The sequence below is a fragment of the Equus asinus genome, chromosome 5 (genome assembly GCF_041296235.1).
Source record: "Equus asinus isolate D_3611 breed Donkey chromosome 5, EquAss-T2T_v2, whole genome shotgun sequence".
Taxonomy (NCBI): domain Eukaryota; kingdom Metazoa; phylum Chordata; class Mammalia; order Perissodactyla; family Equidae; genus Equus; species Equus asinus.
This window is the reverse complement of record NC_091794.1, coordinates 107,788,114-107,810,542: the sequence shown is the minus strand read 5'-3', so window position 1 is coordinate 107,810,542 and position 22,429 is coordinate 107,788,114. Positions and strand designations below refer to the sequence as shown.

The following is a 22,429-nucleotide window of genomic DNA, read 5'->3' as shown; positions in this document are numbered from 1 at the left end:
GCCTGTAGCCCAAGGGTCCGATGCCCCGAGTGGCCTCCCATGCAGCTGACCCTCCCTTACCTCCCTCCCATCAAGACGGCTCCATGGGAGTCCCCTCTATGACCAAGAGGCCAGGGCCCAGCAGAGCCAATATGGGAGGAGTCTGGCAGTTGCCAATATGGGAGGAGGGCCAAGGGCACAGTCAGGAGGGGCGGCCGTTGGGCTGGGTCTGTGGCCCACAGATGGGGTAGGGGGAAAGCCTGGGCTCAGCCAGCCAGCTCCGCCCTCCTGGCCCATCCCCGTGTCACCTGTAATAATCTTCCTGACTTGGTAGGTGGCCACCATGCATGTGGGGGTGTCCATGCAGCCACTGCTGCTCCATGGCCAGTCTCTGTAGCTCGGCCGACTGGGCATGCATGGCCTGCAGCTGGTGGGCCGCCGACATGGGGGGTGGGATGGCCCCAGGCAGGTCTCGGGGATAGGGGGTGCCTGCCAAACACAAAACAGACTCTGACACAAGAAGGCCAGGGGAGTAGCCAGGAAAGGCCAGCGAAGAGGTCAGGAGGGAGCCTCCTTAGTGGAGGGGCTACTTACTCTGCAGGTATGAGGAGAGCAGAGGCCCCCAGGGGAGAGAGTGGCCCCAAGTACTGTCCCTCGGGTCCCCTGCCTGGAGGACACCCTCCTCCTCAGGCTTCAGGCCTCAGCCTAGTGTTTGTTCTTTGGAGAGGCCTCCCCTGAGCCCTGGATTTTAATTCCACACCTCTGTTATTCCTTCACTGCCCACCATCATCAGCCTGGCTCTCGTCACCCATTAACACCCCCACTGCCAGCTCTCTGAGGGCAGGAGTCTGCTTCTCTTGTTCCCCAGTGGATTCCCCCCACATAGGAAGTGCTTGCTGAATACATAAATGAATGAGTGAACGGGGACACCAGGACAGACCACCAACCCAACTCTCACACTGGACCTTCTTTCCCCAGGTGCATTCTTACCAAAAACTGGATGACGAAGCATCTCGTGCTCATGGGGGGGCTGTCCAAGCAGAGGGTTGGGGAGGGTGCCAGGGGGATAGGGAAAGCGAGCCAGGTGAGGGCCAGCAGTCAGGGGGTCAACCAGCGGGTGAACTGGGCCTGCTGAACCTAAAAAAGGGGTAGAAGTCCAGATGCAGGACGTGCAGGGCTCTGGGGCCCTCTCGACATCTGCCCCCCTTGGCTGTGTTTACCACTGACTGCCTCACCACAGGCTCCTGGCCACCAGGGCTGCCAATAATCCTGACCCAAACTGGCTGTCCCCTCACCACACACACCTCCACAAAACCATAAAGCAGGGAAGAGCTGACCATTCGCTACATTCTTCCTCCTCCCACTCCTGAGCGCCCCCTGCAGGCAGTCTCCTCCACCCCATTTTGCTGAGGACCGTGGATCAGCACAGCTCACCTGGCTGACTGCCCCAGGCCTGCCCCGGTCAGTGCGCCTCATCCCAGCCTCAGGCTGCCTGGTTCCCTCCCCGGGGCTGCATCCCTGGCCCTTCACCCGCAGAACCCAAAGCAAGTCAGCAGAGCAGGTACTGCCAGCCAGGGCTGCATTCTGTCGGCAGGGACAGGGGCTCACTAATCCCTGCTCTCCATGCTGGCAGCAAACCTCTTGGCTTTCCCTTCAGCGTATCATCTGCTTGGCTGCTGCCCTTGGTTCCTTTGAGTTAGCACTGTCTTGCCTGCCTCAGGCCCTTTGCACTTGCTCTCCCTCTGGCCTGGAGATACTCCCCTGGTTTCCAGAAACTCGTCCATTCACCCACTTCAAGTCTTTGCTCAAAAGTTACCTTCTTTTGAAAGCCGAGGCTTTCCCATGGCCCTGTTTATAACTGCAACATTGCCTCCAGCTCCCTTGTTCCATCTCCCTGCTTACTTTCCTCCAGAACACTGACCACTTTCCACAACCTGAGACACCTTTATTTACTGCCTCCCAGATTTGGAAGGTAAACATGGACAGGATGTCGCCAGCATCTACAACTGTGCCTGGCACATCAGAGATGCTCAGCAAATATTTGTCGAATGAATGGTGTATAAACAAGTGAGCAAATGACTGCCTGTCCTCAGACGGCACTAAGGCGCATCTGCTGGTTACACCAGGGCTTTTTAAAAGGCCCACGCCAGGTGGCATCAGAGTTCCAGGTGTCAGGATCGCAGGGTGAATGTGATGGCTCCTTGGCTTCCCCAGAACCATCTGCCTGGAGAGAGTCCAGGCTCCCCGCGTCAGGGCTGCGTACACGGGTAGGTACTGCCCTCCCTCCCCCGGGGCACTGCTCCATCAGCTGTCCTCCCCAGCATGGAGGTCTGCCCACAGGGAAGTCCTGCACGTGGGCTGCGCCACGGGACCTCCACAGCAGGTCCTGGTCCCAGAGTGCAGGCTCAACTGCCTACGCAAGAGCAAGGCCAGACCGTCCTCCCACCCCGTCTATCCCGTCTGCAGACCTGTGCAGGGCAGAGGGGCCTCCACCTGAGCCTGCCTCCGCCTCAGACCAGCTTCACTCCAGCTGGCCAGTCAGCAGGCCTTCAGGAGCTCTTGTTCCCAAGCGAGTGAACGGAACTGGGTGGCCCTGGTCAGGAGAGCCAGCTCAAAGCCAGCAGAGGCCCAAACCCTGTTCCTTAAGGGGGAATGGAGGACTGTTAAGTTCTGACTCAGTGACAACCTATAGCCTCCCTCAGTGTCCCAGGTGCCTTCACCTGGCTCCACAGGCCCTGTTTCCTGCCCTCAATCTGCCCCAGTAAGCACAGGCCGCTTCCTTCCACCCTGCCCAGCCCAGGCACAGGGCCAAGAACCTAAGCTGTAGCTAGGAGGCCGCAAACAGAAGGCCCCAGGATGACTCAGCTCTCTGGGGACCTGCAGCTCTGGAGAGCTGAGGGCTGAGCAGAGACAAAAGCTGTCTGTGAGGAAAGCAACAAGACGACTCCCAGGTGGATGCTGAATATTCTAAGATCAGCCAGGAATTAGGGATTTGTCCAGAAAAGAACAATCTCTGCTCTTGGACAGCAGCTTCACCTCTGACCCAAACCACCTTCACACCAGAGCCCAACCCAAAGTGCCCTCTCAGAGCCCATCTGGGGGCACCCACCTTGGTGGAGGGGGTCCTGCTGGTGGAGGTGGAGGTGCGAGTGAATATGTGAGTGCTGGTGATGGTGTGGGGTCACATTGAACATCTGCAGTCGGGCCAGGGGATCGCTGGTCAGCGACGCCATGCGCTCAGCATGGATCCGCTCAGCTGCCAGTCTATCAGGGTAGCTCATTTCAGGCCGTAGCTGGGGACCCGCCAGGGCCAGTCTCTCCCTCTCCAAGGGGTTCAGGCCCGGGTGGAAAGAAGCAAAAGGGTGGGGGCCCGCAGTTGGGGGGATGGTGAGGGCGCTGTGCCGGGCGAAATGCTCCATGGGGTTGGTGGCTGGGTGCAGCGGGTCCAGCTCTGGGGGCTTCACCTCAAAGCCTGGCTTCATCCTCTCCCGCAACTCACGCTCCCGGATCTCCCGCTCCCGGATCTCGCGCTCCCGGAGCTCTCGCTCCCGGATGGTGGGGTCTACGTTGTAGAGGCCAGGCATGTGATAGGCCAGCAAGGGGTCAGTGGGGTTGAGGGGCATGTAGAAGGGGTGGTTGCGGTTGGTGGGTGACATGACGTGGGGCCGAGCGTACTCGCTCAGAGTCCGAAGGGCAGGCGTGTCGGGCCCGATGTATGGGGGCACAGCAGCAATGGTAGTTGGTGGTGGCTCAAAGGATGGCCGCATGTGGCCAGGGCCAGTGAGCTGGGGATCGCTGAGGCGGCCTTCATGTGCTGAGCTGGACGCCTTCTGCTGAAGGAAAGGAAGGTGTGAGGGATGGATGCCCAGCTGCCCAGAGGGCTGAGCTCGGTGCTCACTTTGTGAAGTAAGCCCTGCCTTGCTGCCATACTGCACCTGACCAGCCAACTTGGTCCCTCCACCCCAACACTGAGACCAGGCCCCAGCCATGGTCCAGGACAGGTGAGGGCCTGGCACAGGGATGTGGTCCAGACCCTGCTGTGACTGTCTCCTTTGTGCCTGCGGCATCCCTTGTGCCCTAGATGCGCCTGTGTCTCTGTGAGACCAAGGTAATACATGTGGGGGTGTGTGTGTGTCTGTGAGAGAGTTAGCGGGGATGACTCGGCCGAGGAGATTGCCACAGACCAGGGTTGCCGGGGGGAGCGATATGACCTGGTTCTCCTCCCCTTTAGCTTCTCTTTGGTCCCTTCAGGTCTAGAGGTCTGTAGTGCAAGGACAGGCCCTCTCCTTGAGGCCACATTGATGCTGTGAATCAGCCTGAACCTGCCAGGGCCAAGGGAGGGGGCGCATGGTGAGCATATGGGAAAGCGGGAGGGTCCAGGCTGGATCCAGTGGGTATGAGTTGTACCAGTGGCTCAAGGATGAGCAGCACTCTCAGAAAAGCCTGCAAATGGGGCTGAAACTGCACCTGACCCTCCGGCTGCCATGAAAATGAACCAGGCAGTGTTGCACAAAGCTGGGCGGTGCGAGTGTCTCCAGGCCTGGCGTGGCCAGCGGCGCCCCCCTGCACACAGAGGCCGCCCACTGCCCGCCAGCCCGCCAAGCACTCACGGTTGCTCGCTCTGCCTCCCGCTCCCGCTCGCGCTCGCGCTCCTTTTCTTTCTCCTTCTCGCGCTCGCGCTCCTCCCGCGCTTTCTGCTCGGCCTCCCGTTTGGCCTTCTCAATGGCCTCCTCCCTCTTCTTGGCAAGTTTGGATCCCGCCAGAGGCATGAAGTACAGGTCTGTCCGTGCACACGAGTTGTAACCCCGGTCCAGGTGTTTGTAGAACCTAAGAAGGGCCGCATCACTTGCTGGGGGCCCTTGCTGAGGCCTCCGCCAGCCCCCAGCAGCCCAGCCTATCCTGCCCCAGCTGTGCCCAGACTCCTGGGGACCAATACCTGGCTGACTGGCTGGCATGGCTGGGGGTGTCCACCACAGTGGGCTCCGGGGATGGGCTCCTAGGTGGAGGAGGGGGGCTCTCAGGCTCCTCAGTATCATCCAGAGCCTCTTCCTTGATCTGGACAGTAGGGAGCGGGCAGGCTGCCCCCCCAGGTACGCTGCCTCCCGAAGAAACAGCAGCAGAGCAAGGTGGCTGGGCCGAGGGGCAGGGTCCCGCAGGTGGGGTGGAGGTGGAGGGGCAGGTTGGAGGGGTGATAGGAGGAGGGCCCCCAGGGACAAAGGGGTGCTGGGCGAATGGGGGCTGGGGGGCCACCTGGTGGAGGCCTGTCGGGGGATGGGAGGCAGCAGCAGGGGGCAAGCTCTGGGTCTGGGTCAGCACAGGAGGCTGGGCGGGGGAGGAGGGCAGTGGCTGGCTCTGAGGCATCAGCTGCAGGGGTGGGGGGTGGGCCGACGGGGGATGGTGTGTAGACAGGGAGCTCAGGGGCTTCAGTGCTGGAGGGGGTGGGAGGTTGGCATTCATGGAGAAGGGTGAGGGCCCTGAGAGGTGAGGTGGGTGCTTGTGGGCCTGTGGTGCCGGCAGCTGGGGGATGGGTGTGGTGGGTGGGGGCTTGATGTGTGGCATGGCCAAGGGTGCTGGTGGCAGGGGCTGCTCCCGTGGGGGCTGCTGGGGCTGCAGTGCTGACTGAGAGGCTGGAGGCTGCAGGGAGGTGTGAGGATGAGCTGCTGCCTGGGAGGCCTGGGGAGGGAGGCCAAAAGGCTGAGGGGGACCTGGGTGCTGCAGCATGGGCCCAGCCTGGAGGCTGTGAGGGCCAGGGGGGGCCTGACTATGCAGTGGGGGTTGGGTATGAGGCGGGGCAGAGGCCTGGCCAGCCGGCCCGGTCAGAGGCTGCAGTGGGGGATGTGGTGAGGGCAGCCGCTGGGGGTGCAGGGAAGGTGCCTGCTGGATATGGGCATGGGGAACAGGAGCCGTGGGAGCCTGCGGCTGGTTGGGGGGCTGGGAGACCGAGGGGGAGCCCTGTGGAGGGACTGCGGTGGCAGAGGGTGTGGGCCCTGGTGTGGGAAGCTGGGGGGTTCCCGGCGGGGCGGCAGAGGGAGCTGGAGCAGCCCCACTGGGAGCCTGCAAGGTTGAGGGCTGAGCCTGCAGCATCTGCTGCTGGGCAGAAGAGTCCGAGTCACTCTCGTTGTCCTGGGGGCTGGGGATGCTGGGGGACGTGCTGCGATTGTCCTGGTCGATGTCTTTGGGGTCACTGCTGCCCTCATCGTTGACACTGCGGCTGTCCGAACTCTCTCCCTCGCCTTCGGATGGCGAGTTGGGCCGGCTGATCTCCTAGGGTCAGAGAAGGGAGGGATGGAATCTCTAGGAGAGCTGGGGTTCTCTCTGCCCTCTGGTTGCTAGTGCCTGGCAGATGACAAAGATGTGTGCAGATGACCAGTAACCTCAGGCCACCTCCCAGGGAGAATGTGGGCTGCGGGCTTCTCAAGGGACACTAGCTGCCAGCTGTAGTCAACGTGGCTCAGCTATAGTCAACCTGGCTCAACTGTACACCTTACCTGGGTTTTTGTCTTCTTGGAGCTCGTCCTGTCAGCCTCCTCTGTATCAGAGGCCACCTTCTCTCGCTGGCGCTTGGTACTCTTAAGAGGGGACGAGGCTTCCTCCTTCACCTTCTGCAGTGGGAAAGCCCACAAGGAGCATCAGGCCAAGGGAAGACGTCCCATCAGCCTCAAGGAGGAAATGAGGACTGTTTGCCGACATCTTACTCCCACATTCTGAGCTCCATCTCCAGCAGCAAGACAGCTCTGGAAGGGGCCAGCTGGGGCCAGGAAGGAACAAGTGTCTGGGGATGGGATTAACTTGGCTTTGAGGGGAGGGAGCCTTTCCAATCACCCTCCACCTTCTGCCTCTGAGGCCTCGGGAAACTCGAGGCAGAGGAAGCCCCGAAAGGTCAGTGCTGGGAGCTATGCTGGACCCCCTTCCTCCAGGCCGCAGTCTGGTCCCTAGGCCAGGGCAATGCTGGGGTCCCAAGAGGCTCCACAAACAACCTGCGGACCCATGTCTGAGGAAGCTGAATACCAACTCCAGCAGCCCAGGTTTTAATGGGAGGGTGGGGCCGAGGAGCCCCACTACCCACCCCCAGCACCTCACCTTGGCTGACTTCTTCACTGTCTCTGCTTTACTGTCATTGCTGGAAGTGCTGGCAGCGCTGGGGGAGTTCCGGCCACTGGAGCGAATGTCTTCACTGATGGGCGAGGTGCGACCATCAGGGCTGGCTGGCTGCTTCTTTCGACCACTGCGCAGTGTAGACATCTGCCCACCCAAACCAGGCGCTGGTGAGACTGGACCCCAGTCCCCACCTGGGCCACCTGAGCCCAGCACACACACAGGAGCCAGACACCAACTACCAGCCTCGTGGCAAATCCCAGCCCGACAGACAACAGGCACCCCTGGCTGTCCCTCGCTGCACGGGGTCAATATGGAGCTAAGGGAGGAGGGGATGATTGGGTGGGTTCACATGGAAAAGAGAGAGATTCGCAACTTAACCCAAAGCACTCATCTCCAGGGACTGTCCTGAATGGCGTGTGCTGGAAACGAGCGAGGCTCTCTGAGGGGAAGAAGTCAGCAAGGGCAGTCTACTCTGCCAAGTTCTCCAGAGCAATTACACACAAGATCAGCTTTAAATCACCTCACCCTTTCTGTTTATTCCATCTAACTGCCCACTCTCCCAATCCAACCAAACCAAACCAAACCCTTGCTGATTTCATCTGACAGGATGGGAAATGACCTAAAGAAACGAGCTGTCAAATAATGAAGCTCAGCTCCTACAACCACCAAGCACTTCGACATGTTTGTGCAAAGCCACAGGGGCTCAGAAGAGACAGGGGTACAATGATTCACACTGGCCCATCTGCTCCCCTCTGAGCGAGCAGCGGCCAGGCAGCCAGGACAACAGCAGCCTTGACACGATGGTCGGGTCAGAGGAAGGTTAACGGTGCCACCCACCTGCCTAAAGGGCCACTGGGGAGGCCAACACTACAGGGACAGACCCTAGCGGTATCCTCAGCCCCCAGCCTGGGAAAACGTTCACTCTCAAAGGTCCCTGCTACATTTCCAACCTGGGAAACAGTTTCTGTATGGAAGGGGCTGTAAAGCGAGTAGAAAAATGTACCTGAAGTTTCCAAAACTGGATCAAATATTTTAAAAAAAGCCTGCAAGTTTTAAATAGCAGAGATATGCCACACTAGAAGTGACAAGCCCACGTGCCAGAGGAAGGTGTAAAGGACTTGGAGAGCCTGCACTGAGCCAGAAACCAAGACCAATGCACCTCACTGACTCCCCAAGGAAAATGTGAGGGCAGGAGAGAACAGGGCTCTTCCCAGCCCCAGAGGCAAAACTAATGCCTTTGGGCCTCTCATTTCACCTCAAGGGATCTGCTTCTTTACCTAAAATGAAACACTTCCTGTCTTCCTCCTGGTGGGCACAGACCCCAGCATCCTAGTAACCTGGAGAAGTAGTCAGGGCTGCCAGAGGCTCAGGTTGCTGGCTGTGGGGACTCACCGAGCCACGACTCCGCCGCGTCCTCATGCTATGTTTCCCACTGAGCCCATCATCTTCCTCTTTGACAGGTTTGAACATAAATGGTGGGGGGTCCACAGGCTTCTCGATGGGCGGAAGCTCGCCGTATTTCTTGAAGTGGATGCGGCAGTCTGTGCAGAGCAGGATGTTCTCTCGGCCTCCGTGGTGCCAGTCTTTGGAGGCTGCATGAGGTAAGTGGGGTTGGGGTGGGGGTGGGGGGGTCAACCTAGAAAACCAACGTCCTTGGGGACATCTGAGTGGGGGGCCCTTCTGTGGGCTCAGTTGACCCTGGTGCCATAAGAACCATGCAGCACTGGGCTCAGACAGACACACCTGTCACTTGGACAGCTCAGGTGCTGGTGCTACCCTGCTCTCTCCCAGGGTGAGCGAGGATTTCAGGAATATCAACTACCCTACCTCATCTCGGGGTACCCAGCAGGCTCCCAGGAAAAAGACAGGCACCACCCACCCACCCTGACCTTGAACAAGTGTGTCCTATGCACTGGTCGGTACTCCAAACTGACTACTAAACAGGGGAGTGTAGTAAAATAAAGATTTTCAGCTTTTTCAAGTAACCCTGAAACACAATGCAAATGTCAAATCAATTACTACCTTGGCAGGTCTCCAATTTGATTCATGAATGTTCTGAACCTGCAAGTGTCTGAGCCTGGCCTGCTCCAGTGAAGGCCCCCACTGCCCCACCCAGCCCTACTTACTGGTGGTGAAGCAGTGGCGGCAGGCGTATCCCTTCAGCTCCTGCTCGCTGTCCTCACTGTCGAAGTCATCCTCGCTGGCTGAACTCAGATCCACTGGGCATGGAGGGCACACAACAGGGGTAGAAGAGACATCATCATGCTTGGCTAAGACCAGGACCACTTGTGATTTCTGATCTGCCCTAGGTTCTGAACCACGAGTCAGAGTGGCCCAGTAGGCTAAGGTGGGACAGTATTCACAAACGACCACTCTGAATTCCTCAGGGCCAGTCATCAGAATGAAAAACTTGTGTGTGAGGGGTGGTACCCAAGGGCCTTCCTTGCCAGATTTTGGGGGGCTGATGTCATACCTGAATCCTGGGGTGGCCAGCACTGATGCCTACACCAGTGAATTTGAACAGGGTAAAATGCATCCATGATGCTCCCCCTGACTCGTCCAGGCATCCTGAGGAATTCCCTCCCCATCGAATCCTACCCCTGCCAGCCCTGCTAGATTATTTCTTATTTGCATGTGCAATATAAGTGACCTTCTGGTCAAATGCCCCGGGCCAGGACAGAACCGCAAGGCACTATTGTTGCATTCTAGTTTTTAGGAGTTAACAAGGTGTAGGCTTCGTTGTCATATTAGATTGTACGTTGCACCAGGACCAAGAGGAAGACCTTGGTAAAGCAGGGGAAGGAAGAAAATGTGAATCTGATCTCACTGCCGCCATGATACAAGTGCAATGAGAACTCAAACAGCACACCATCCACTAGATGGAAAAACTCTGAAGTTATCCAAAACACCTGAGGCTAAGGCCAAGACTTACATTTTTGTAAAAAATGACAATGATGTTGAGTTTATTAGAAAAATCTGAATGTACAAATAGTTTGTAAAACTCTCCCTACCAGATCCCTAAAGTCAGCACTACAGTTAGGTCAGGCTTCACACACATGCCCACAGGCACACAGGCACAACACACACAATTCCCTGGGTCATCAGCTCCAGCCCACACTGTGACAAGAACGTCTGTGAGTGCAGGCCCAGAGCTGGGACACACAGTGTGTGGCTGCATATGAAAGTCCCCCACTTACAGAATTCACTGGAGGGGGGTCTGGAGGGCGTGTTGACGGGTGTGGATGCAGTGCGAGTCTTAATCCTCCTGAATACCGCCTGCCTGCGGTGCCTGCGGTGGGCCCGGGAGCTGGCTGCTTCAGGGGTTTTTTTCCAGTAGTAATAGAAGGTGATTAGTTCCCCCTGCAAGAAAGAAGGGCTAGCTGTGAGGACAGTGTCCAGAGGGGTTTGGCTTTTCCATGTCCCCCAGCACACACTCTGCAGCTGGCAGCAGAAGCTGGGTTTATAATAGCTGCACTGGAGACAAGTACAAAGAATAGGTTGCTCCTGGAGTCATGAGGAGAACCAGGCTTGCTCAAGACACACCCACTGAGCTACCTGAATGTGCCTGTCTCTTCGCCCTGCTGAGCATACCTTCTAGACGCTAGAACAGTCATTGATTCAGCAAGCACTTGTTGGGTGCCTACTATGTGTGAGGCGCCACCACTGGTCTAAGCAACTGGAGGTGCATCAATAAACAATCAACAGAGGGGAAAATTCCTGCCCTTTAGCTGTGTGTGTGTGTGTGTGTGTGTGCACGCACGCATGCATGCACACGCGTGCACAGAGGATGTTTTCTTCACAGCATTCCAGTGAAATCACACAAGTGTGACAAGGAAATGCCTAGCCAGTTAGACTACTCCAGAAACAACCAAGGTGGCTGGGAACTAGCGCCAGGCAGAAGGTCAAGAACAGAGACCCCAAACCCAAGAACACTGCTCTACAGCCTCACCCCGAATCTGGATGTCTACACCGAGACAAGCTGGCACAAGTCCTAAAGGCAATGACTGGGGCTTGACAAAGAAAGACTAAGAGTGGTGTTGATGTAAAGATGAAATGCCACATGTCATAAGGTCAGTCTTTAAGGCAAAGGAACTACTCTTTTCATGGCCCAGGAGAAAGGGAGGCAAGACATCTTTTAAAAAAATATAGCAAGAGGACATGAGCCCAAATGCAACTTAAAAAAAGGGGGGGATTTTGGCACCACCCCCCCCCCCCACCACCAGCGGCTCAGCAGGCATGCTGAACACACAAATGGGTGAATGGCATGTTCAGCTAACCCTGGTTGACAAGAGACTAATTTCCTAAAACAAATATCCCAAGATAAAGCATCTCTACCTCTTGAAGTCGTGAGAGAGCCTAGATCACATTGATCTTCTCTAATTAAATCAACATTGTAGAAAGTCAACTTGGGACAGACTATCGTATCCTGGGAAGTCACCCTGGGGGGATCCCACATCCCAAGGTGGGAGGTACTTGGACAGAGCGCCACTTTGTCTCACAGAAGGCTCACTGCCTTGTGAATGAGAAGACAAGAAAGAAAGAAGCAAAGATTTTGTTCTCCAGTGACCTGATATCTAGCTGGAAAGACCTGTGTTGGGGAGACTAAAATAGACAAAGAAGTGCAGATACCATATGACAAACTTGTGCAACTGACAGAGTCCCAATCAGATGAGGTTTCATTAAAAACCTCCCAGAAGCAACAGCCTTGGAACACGATGACAAGTAAGCAGTAAAGAGGGTAGATTTTAGGTGGGGACGTGGCTTCTGTAAAGCAGGTAATGCATGTGAGCTGAGTTTTGACTACTCAGAGTTGGATTCTATGTCTGTGCATTTCTAAGAGGTACGAACACAGCTGTCATCAAATCCCTAAAGGAGGGCTGTGATTCAGAGGAACTTCTGACTGGCTTCCATAAGCCTGCTATACCATGTATCTCTTGGAGCTGTGGATGTATTTCAGTCTTTCCAAGCACGACTTAACAAAATACTAGTGATTGCCAATACTTAACAGATGAAGCACGACCCCAGGCCAAGGAGGCCAGGAGCCAGCCACCGCAGACAAGCACACACATGCCCGCACGTGCGCCCATCCACTGCACTCCCTTTTCAGTTCCATGAAAAGGTAACTGAACAATAAGGGAAAATGTAGGAACTGCCATTGGAGTTCTGACTTGTCTATCACATGTTATTCCACAAATGTAGGCTAGAATTGTCCCTGTGGTGACTGGAGCATCCTGAGCCCCTAAGGCCATGGTCCGAGAACCTCCTGGCTCCCACCTTTTTACTTTCTACCTCCCTAACCTGGAAAGTCTTTTCTCTAATACTGATCTTTTGGTGTTGGCTGGCTGGAGGGAATAAACTCATAAATCCACTAGGGGATTAAGAGATCTGTGCTGACATAAAACTCACCTAGCTCTGGTTTTCCTAAGAGAAAATACAGAACAGAAGCCAAGGCAGGTCACTGTCATCCTTCAAATACTTTTGTTAGAGTGGCGTGCTTCATCAGTTCAAAAGGGCAGCTGGTACAGTAAATCACAGCCCAATCACAAAGCTGGAAAGAAGAATGAGAAAACCCAAAGTGGTTCCACCCACCTCCTCCTTTAGCCGAAGGTGTTTTAGGGGCTAAAGGGGCTTTAGGATCACAGAGGCCTGGAATGTAAGAGGAAATGTAAAAGCTATGGGAGACGGAAGGAAACAAAAATGGAAGAGAAAACTGGGCGGGAAGTGCTCCTAGGTTCTCTGCGAAACCTGTCTTACTTGCAGGCTCTTACAAAGCAGCCACCCTGACATTTCTACATAGCACTGGCCCACAACATGACAGTGCCTCACACCATTACAAGAGACTATTTCTATGTCTCAAATATTAATGTTGTAAAAGAGTTTAAAATGGTTTCAAAAGATGGCATAACTTGCAGATTAAAATAGGGGAAGCCAGAGTTCAGTAGGGTTACAAGACTGGTCCAATTCCAGATACCATACAGAAAAAACGCTCAGGAAAAGCCCAGGTTCACAACTTTAAACCTTTACTCTTACAGTGTGTCCTCCTCGAGTATATATGAAAATCAGGACATGAAAAAGAAACCAGATATTGAAACAAACATCAACTTTTTGTCAACACTTAAGTAACAGCTTTTAAAGAAGAATAAGGAGTCCAGAACAGATTATATAATCTGAGTATCAAGGATCAAAATGACTGAGCCAGAAGGACCCTTCTCTATAGGTCTAAAATTAGTTGATGAGAAAATGAAAAATATAAATTTCAAAATTCAGGAAGATGGGTGAGTGACTAGAATTCTCATACCCTACTGGTGGGAATGTAAAATGGTCAAAGCACTTTGTCAAACTGGCAGTTCTTACAAAGCGAAACAAACATTTACCATATGACCCAGCAAGTGATTCCACTCCAAAAGAAACAAAAACATATGCTCACACAAAGACTTTTACACAAATGTTCATAGAAACCTTATTCTTAGCAGCCCAAAACTGGAAACAATCCAAAGGCCCCTCAACAGGAGGATGGATACATACAACACGGCACACCCATACACTAGAATACTACTTGGTAGGAGAAAGGAAGAAACTACCGCTACACGCAATCATTTGGATGAATCTCAAAAACATCATGTTGAATGAAAGCAGCCAGACACAACAGAGTGCAGGCTGTATGATTCCATTCTAGAAAAGGCCAATCTATCACCACAAGAAGCAAATTAACGGTTGCCTGTAGTCCGGTGAGTAGAGAAACTGTAAGAGGACATGAGGAAACCTTTGGGGTGATGAGAATATTCTATAAACTGACTGTGGTGTTATTTACACAGATATATACAATTGTCAAAATTCACTGAATTATGCACTTAAAGTGGGTGCATTTTTATGGTATAGATGGTATGCATAACAATTATACATCAATGAAGTTGACTAAAAAAGAATTCCAGGCCAGGTTTTATTAGCTGCCTCTCAACCACTGTAATGTCTATGAAGAGATTAAACATTGGAATGGAGCAAATCTAGGAGGATTAGAAACAGCATACCGGGGACTGCATGGGTGGCTAGGTCTTGAGCACAAACAAAAGAACATGTCGGGGAAAGCTTTGGTTCTACAAATAGGGAGTGAAGCAGCTCGAGGCCTCACCAGGAATGAAGTCAACTGAACTTGAATCAAACATGCATAGTGTGTGCTGCAGAGACCCGGTGCACATAAATTCAGGGAACAAAAGCTGTTGCAGAAATCAATAGCTTACTGAAACATTAACACAGGCAATCATTGATCAAAAGGCAGCTCTACAAAGGCAGCCTTGCAAATTAGCTCCTGCTTTCGCTTGCAAGCAAACACAGAGGTATAAATGTTGTCGACATGAATGGCCTGTAATGATCATTTTGTTCCGGATGCTCTCACCTCATCTCACAACAAGGCCTCACAGTCCACACACCTCACATCTTGGTGCTTTAACTGCACACAGCAAGAAGAACTAAACTGGTTTAGTGCCTGGGCAACAAAGAAGAAGACGGGGCAAAGTCATCGCCAATCAACAGCACCATGGGCTGCAGTTCTTGCCAAGAGGAGTGCTCACATCCATTGGTCTATTATTTAGCAGATTCTCTCTCTCTTGCTCCAACTCCTTTGCCTTTTCTTTTGGGGGGTGTGTGTAGGCGGAGGGCTGCTGGATTTTACCAACAGGTCAGAAGCAAAATGCCATTGGCAATAAAGAGATCTGCTCCTAGATTTAGGTACTAGCTTCCCTCCCTGAGGCAGGTTCTCCACATAGCAGGTCTTCTCCCAGGGGTTAGAAAATTAGGCACCATTAGGTTTCTCTGACTTTCCATTAAGAGAAAAACAAGGCATGGGGAGTGCCATACCCAGAAGAATGAGAAGGAAGAAGAAGTTGTTGCTTCGTGCCATGCTCCATCTGGGTGGGGTGGGGACCAGGAGCACAGAGAGAAAACAAAGCGAGAGAGAGAAGAGTCAGGTTGACAAAGGCTCTGGGCACCAGTGGACAGCTCAATCACAGACTGCTCCTGTAAACCAGAAGCTTCCTGGGCTTGGGCCACTTGGAATCATTAGGAGGAATGGTTCCTCCTCAGCCACGATTTTACTTCTATGCCTCCCAGTGTCAGGTTGGGAGTCTACCAAGTTCGCTCAATATAAAACGTCAGGGCAGACTCCCTCTACGGCCCCATTACCTGGGCAATCAGGGCTGAAGCAACAGAGGCTGGGGCTGCTCCGTCCTGCCAGCTCACCTCTAACAGGTAGCTTTTCAGGTATAAACCCACTTCAGTTAAGTTCTGCTGGTATGCTGGGGGCCGGTTCTGCTTTACCTTGGGTAAACAACAGACTAGTGGCATGTTCCAGGGCCTGAGTGGGTGTCCCAACTGAACGCACCAGCGCACGAGCAGACGCGCAGAGGAGGGGGTTGGAGGTGGCAGCTGACAGCCCTGTTGCAGAAGACAACCTGATTGGGTCTCATTCCTGTCTTATAAGAGGTCAATTTACCTGCATTTGGTAAGCTAAAACACTAGACACAAACATAACTGCTATTTAATTTCCCTCGGGCACTGCAATGTTAAGGAAGAAGAACCTGTAACCTGTGCTGCCCAGTTAAAAAATAATTTCTTTTTTTAAAGTAAGATAAGCTACATGTCTTCTCTACAGGGACCTTGGAGAAATGAAAGCATAGAACAGACTCTTGAAGAGGGAAGGCATTGTAAGCATTTCAAGTATCAAAGGTTCACTCTCAGCAAGCATGTCTGTCCCCCATACTGAGCAGAGGGGCAAGCTCCCCACTGCCCAGGTTCTCTGACACCTTGGCCCAGCACTTAACTCCTCAGTCGGGAGCCCTCTGGGAGGCTGATGTGGAGGCAGAAAAAGGTAGTCAATTTGTTCTGTCCCCTATCAGAAGCGTAAGGATACACCCAAGATTGAGTCCAAATTTTTGTGATTATGACATATTATTATTGCCACAACCACCTAAAGAAGTCTGGACACCCTGAGGTAGGTGGGGGGCATGGTGGAAAACAAGGTCCAAGGACCAAGGGCCCTAGAGCACAGAATCCAGGGTGCCTGCAGCCTGCCATCTACCATCCGGTCTTCTCTTCATAAGCCAAGGAAGGCCTCAGTCTTTTGGAAATAACCTTGTACACACACACACACACACACACACACACACACACTCTCTCTCTCTCTCTCTCTCTTTCAATTCAGTATACGGAACATTGTTCCTTTATCTTCCATTCTCACAACATGGTTCTGTGACCAGCAGAAAAAAATGACAACAAGCAGTTAGGTCAAGAAGGCCCTAGAAAACTACTGTCCTGCTTCCTTGTACACACATGGAGGTGGGGGAGGGAGAGAGGGAGGGAGGAAGGAAGGGATCGAATTCAGGTGCCTGCACCATAGCGAGTGCCCAGGCACCAGCTTCAGAAGGTCCCCGGTATAGGCTGCGCACAAACGCTTCCTCCACTGGTGAGGGAAGGCTGCAGCTAATTTCTTCTTTACCACTGAACTTGCAGTAGGCATCCTCCCTGGACCAAGCACCACCTACTAAAAAAGAGGGGGCAGCAAAGGAGATTGGGGATGGGGAGGCAGGCCTGGAAGCTTCTCATGGATGATGGCATTATAAATACGGCTTCTTTCTGAAGCTATTTTACAGGCTCTCCAAGTGCGTCACCCACTGTCAGCTGAGCAGACTGCAATTATGTGATGGGACAGAACCCCCTATGTGGCAGAGATGACAAACGCACACCCTTGCAGGCAACTGACACGCTCCACTGCAAGAGTTACAAAGTAAGCATTTAGAAAGAATCACTCTAATTCTTTAACACATATTAACTGTTCTGATGCTAAATAAATATTTTAACATGAATATGTAGAGAAAACATAGCTAAATGATCTCTACACAGTGCCTTAAATCTACATGCTAATGTACCATTAGTTAGAATCAAGGTGTTGTTCCCATGCTAAAACTTTTGTTTGAAGAAGGCCCTTCAGTTTCCATCTGCTCCTTTGGTGTCCAGGTAAAGAGGGTGAAGAAACTCACCACTTAGTTACTGGATAGAATGGAGAGATCTAAAGCTTTTTTTTTTAAGGTGTGTTTTCCCACGGAGAAGTTCCAGCAAGTAATGAATAGTCAGGAAACAAGGCCCCAAACCCACTAGGGGCAGGAGAGGGGATGACACATGGCATAGAGCTGCTTCTCAGACTTCATTCCCCAACAGGGCCCCAAATGGCCAAGGCCAAGAGGAAATGAGACTGGCTATGGGAATCGGTCCGGGAAGCCTGCATGTGACACGTCCCCGGGGAAGCACTCTACTGGAGTGCTCTGACCCTGCAGCTAAGCTTGGCCCCTCTGGTCTCAAAGACCACCTCTGCCTGGGAATTAGAGTTGCATTACTTCTTAGCAAAAACTACTAATTCAAGGGTGGTGAAGCAAGTCATAAAATTTCCTGGCACAGACTCCTATGCAAGTCATTCTTTCCTTTCACTCCCTGAGGATTCAAGGGCTGGATCTGACAACTGTTGAGCACATCTGAGGTGAGAAGCTGGGCACTGAGCAAAACCATCAGCTATGTTTAGGAGCAGCCACCCTTACAGATCTTTTTCCAGCGGGCAACTGGTTGTCTTCCAGCAACGACTTTGGTAATTAAAGCAGTGTTCTCCTGGGCTCCTTCTTTTGTTAACCAAGCGAATCTCCTAATCCCTGAAGGAGCCCCGACACTGTCAGCTGGCTCTGCTGCTAATCATTAAATACCACCTCTGTGGTCTCAGAGTGGTAGAATGATGATGTGCTTGAAGGCACACAGCAGAATCACAGCCTTCTGCATCAAGAGGTAGAAGGGCACTGATCTAGTAGGCCATGAAAGAGGAAGCCTGAGGATGAGGAGGCAGCCTGCTTCCAGGCAAGACAATCAGTCCTACCGACCTCCAGCTCCTCTCTTTGGGAAAGGCAAAGGAAAAGAAGGAAAGGGAAGACCGGACTGCGAGCACATGAAGGTCTCCTGGGTTTAACTGGGTGTAACGATGAGGCCACACTAAGATGTTCACAGAGATGTTCCTGAACAAAGCACCCTCCCCTCTGTTTTTAAGATCCCAGTTGGGCAGGTTAAAGAATTTTTAACAGTTTGTTTTTAACTATGTTTGTACACTGTGAAGGAACTGGAACAGACTAAGTTTTTTGTGAGGAAGATTGTCGCTAAGCTAACGTGTGCCAGTCTTACTCTATTTTGTATATGGGACACTGCCACTGAATGTCTTGATGAGCGGTGCTAGGTCTGCGCCTGGGATCTGAACCAATGAACCCCAGGCTGCTGAAGCAGAGTGCGCGAACTTAACCGCTGCGCCACCAGGCCGGCCTCTTTGTTTTTTGTGGTTTTTTTTTTTTACCCCAACTGTAAGAGATTCCTAAGCTCTATGTTGCTTTAGTTGCTGAACTCAGCCACCTGCAGATCCTACCTCTGGTCCCACAATTACAGTCGAATGTCCAGACTTCAGGCCTTGGCTGACCTGTCCCCTCCCACACAGAGACTAGGTCAGTCTTCCCAAAGCCCAGCTCTGACCTGTCACTTTCCTGTCCAAATCATCAAAGGACCCTCAAAGGCAAGAGAACAAAGGCCCAGCGGCTTCATCACTTCTTCCAGGCCTCTCTCTCTGTCCCCAGAAGACCTTTCTACAGCACTGCCCACTTCTCATGGCTTCTGGCTTATGTTGTTCCTCAGTGCTCTCCTCTCCCTGCAGAATGCAGCCCTACGACTCCCTCACCGCTGCATCTCCTCAGCGTCTGGGTCCAAGGCCTCCTCACCATTCAGGGCACAGGTCATCACAGATGTCATTTTCTCCTCCTTAAAACCTTCCTTTACCCCTATCCCTCTCCCCAAGCCCCAGAGGTCATCTGAGGTCACTTCCACTCCTATCTTTCCATTCTTGCCTCTCTCCTGTACATACACATTCCCCCTTGGACTGTAACCACGAATGAGCCTGTCCAACTCCCCAAGTCTGTGTCCATTTCATCTGTGAGTATCTCAGAGGTCTAGGACAACATCTTGAATACAATGAGTACTCATTAAAAGTCTGAGTGAATCAGTATTTCCTGAGAATTAAAAATCACCTGAAATTAGCTCTAAAAGGATAAAACTTTTGAGAAATGGATACAAGATTGCCAACTTGTTATCCTGTCAAGTAAGGTCATTAAAAATAACTGCCTCCCGATCTCACCTTCATAAAAGAAAAGACATTTTATTTAGAAAAAAGTAGAAAAGGTAGACAATCTCCAAATAAGAAGAGTTTCTTAATTTGACATTTAGTGTTATGAAAAATGACATTGTTCTTTTTTTTCCCCCTGAAGAAGATTTGCTCTGAGCTAACATCTTTGCCAATCTTCCTCTATTTTGTATGTGGGTTGCCACCACAGCATGGCTTTACAAGTGGTGCAGGTCCGCACCCAGGATCTGAACCCATGAACCCAGGCTGTCAAAGCATAGTGCACTGGACTTAAACACTACGCCACAAGGGTGTAGCTCCTATATTGTTCTTATTTTCGTTTCAGTCCCCATGGATGAGTAAAAACTTAATCCACTCACACAAGCTGGTGTTTGGAAGCAGCTGCTCCAAACGGGGGCATCATGGGCTGGTGGGAAGGGAGGCTTAGGAATCCAATGCCACCACTTCCTCACTCAGTGGCTTTATTTATAAACCAGCAAACCACCTTTTCCTGGGCTATGATAGCTAAGCACTATAAATAAGCACTTCCCATACCTCAATATATTTCATCTTCATAGGTCCCCTGATAAATAAATATCTTCATTATCCCTACTCTACCAACAAAACAACTGAGGCACAGGGAGACGGTCATGTGGCCAAGCTCACACACATTGAAGTGGCAGCCCTGGGGCGCTGGTTCCAGAGTCTCATGCTCTTAACCATTCTGCTACGAAGCAAGGGCAAATAGCTATCTACCCCTTTTTTTAAAGCCAGAGGCTCAAATTTGGGTTATCTTTTATCTACAAAGTTCAGTGCAATAGTATCTTAAACCTCTTACCTGTACCCTGAATAGTCATGGCTGAAGAGCACAAAAGAACACCTTGCAACCCTGATCACAATGGGCAGCCAGGCTTCCCACCTCAGGGTGGAACCACCACCCCAGCACCCCACAAATTACAGAACTACACCTGCCTGAAGCAACTTGAGGGGTACCAAGATCAGAACACATTTGGTAGGCACAAGTGTACATCAGAATTATGCACAAGCCTAGAGGAGCATTTTCTACTTCTCACACCAAGAACAAACTCCAGGGACCATATCGGACAGACTGTGGGCGTCCATAACCATAGGCACCCCTCACACCCTGCTCTCCATGCCTCAAGTCATCTGCAGCTTATGCTATGGGAGCCTCTGGCGGCCTCTTGACCCCAAAGTAGTGATTCTTCCTTCCCAGAGGAAGGTTGAGAGTTTAGATCAGGCAGAGTCACTCAAGAAAACACTTCTGCATCTTTTGAAAATAAATAAAGCATCTTTTGAAATTACCTACAGCCAGAAGCATCTATTTAAAGCAGCGGCCTCTAACTGTGCTTGAAACCATGGAGGTGACTCAAGGGCCAATGGGATGGATCTCCTGTACCTCTATACTCTCACTGCCACCCCTCCAAGCAGCTCCATTAATAAACTTATCCATCAATCAAGCAACAGATAGAAGATTTTTCCACTTAACCAAAAATAATGCCCAAAATTAAAAGTAAAGAGATTTGGAAAGGACTCGCCTGAAGACAGAGTTCAAAGTCACCATAAATTGGTCTAAAGCCAGCCTGAACTGAAGGGCACATGTGGGGCCCACACCAGCTTCTGGCACAGAAGCCTGGGGCAGGCCAGACACAGTGACAAGACTGGCCTTCACTTAACACGGAACCCACACACAAGCGCCCACTCAGGGGCCTTTATTTTTGGTTTTACTGAGCTGCTTGTTTAAATAAAGACTTAACATTTTAAATACAGTAATGCCAACACCAGGAATCTTATTTTCTCTGTAGGGCCTCCCAAATGCCAAGAATTCATTCACTGAAATCAGTTTCTTTCCTACAAGCTGAATACTTCATTTTTTCCTGAATTCATTTTATTGGAGTTCAGCAACAGGGCAAGTGGGATTTCACCGCTGTTGCTTCCATCACATCACCCTTCTTAATGTTTTCTAGTTCCTGTAACGAAACCACAATTCTACCAGCAAAGGGGGAGAAGAGAGAGAGTAAAAAAGAAAGCCATAAAACTGTTAAAACTGCCATTCTCCATCTCATAAACATTTTTCTATTTATTGGCCTTTCATTATATGTGCAATCTTATTATCCCTGCACAGTATCAAAGTGACATCCGTCAGGGTCACCCTATAAAATATACATTGGCAATGTAACATTTAATGACGGGAATGGGACAGAAGATGAAGGATGAGAGAGGGTGGCATGCTGCAGGACGTTTTACAGGGCCCATCAGTTATATCTGTGCATTTCCCGAGGTGATAACTGAATGACAGGGGCTGTAGGGAAATCCATTTTTGAGCTCAGAAAGGAGAGTTAGGAGAAAAATGTTTTTGTATTGGAAGCATGTAATGACTGCCAGGAAATGAGAACAGCTACTCTAGCAACATTGCTTTTTATATTTTATGGTTTTTATGGATGCAAAGCAAATTATCAAGTACAATCCACTTCTGCAAGTTGAATTTTAAAATAAAGGACAGATTTCCTATTACAAAGAAAGGAGGGAAAAGGGTATTTAATTTTGTCACTGTACCACATTTATTTAATAAAAGGAGTAGAAGATTACTCGTCAAAGCACAATTAAAGCAATTACAGCAGAACATTCTCCTTCTTAGATGTGAAACTATCATCTCTTTCACCTGAATTTTGGACTTAACCTAATCAAGATCTTAGAAAAAAGCAGACAAGCTTGCAAACCAAATTTGTGCTTATCTGTGCTCTTCTCTTACACATGTGGCCAGCAATTGTTTCATAGTGGCTTTTGGCACAAAAGAACTCCAGGAAGGAGGGTGAGAGGACAGCAGCTATCTTCATACAAGCTGTTATGGGCTGAGTTGTTTCCCTCCACCAGATTCATATGTTTAAGTCCTAACTCCTAGTACCTAACAATGTGACCACATTTGGAGACAGGGTCTTTAAAGGAGTAATTAAGTTAAAATGAGGTTGTTATTGAGGGTCCTAATCCAGCGTGACTGGTGCCCTTATAAGAGGAAATTTGGACACAGATGGGTACAAAGGGAAGACCATGTGAAGACTCAGGGAGAAGATGGCCATCTATAAGCCAAGGAAAGACGCATCAGAAGAAAACAACAGTGCCAATACCTTGATCTTGGACTTCTAGCAT

The 22,429-nt window shown here is 51.4% G+C and overlaps 1 protein-coding gene across 9 annotated transcripts in view; it reads right to left on the bottom strand.

Moving 5' to 3' along the window:
• Window positions 1-22,429, bottom strand: part of RERE (arginine-glutamic acid dipeptide repeats) — a 403,675-nt gene that overhangs the window by 2,778 nt on the left and 378,468 nt on the right. For all 9 annotated transcript variants that reach the window (XM_044769612.2, XM_044769615.2, XM_070511161.1 and 6 more), the window contains 10 exons: window positions 10,275-10,437; window positions 9,204-9,296; window positions 8,470-8,669; window positions 7,060-7,221; window positions 6,468-6,581; window positions 4,916-6,243; window positions 4,590-4,806; window positions 3,089-3,809; window positions 970-1,116; window positions 288-468 (listed from right to left, as the gene is read on the bottom strand). In XM_044769612.2, the coding sequence (XP_044625547.2) occupies window positions 288-468; window positions 970-1,116; window positions 3,089-3,809; window positions 4,590-4,806; window positions 4,916-6,243; window positions 6,468-6,581; window positions 7,060-7,221; window positions 8,470-8,669; window positions 9,204-9,296; window positions 10,275-10,437 (3,326 nt within the window). The remainder of the gene's footprint in view (window positions 1-287; window positions 469-969; window positions 1,117-3,088; window positions 3,810-4,589; window positions 4,807-4,915; window positions 6,244-6,467; window positions 6,582-7,059; window positions 7,222-8,469; window positions 8,670-9,203; window positions 9,297-10,274; window positions 10,438-22,429) is intronic.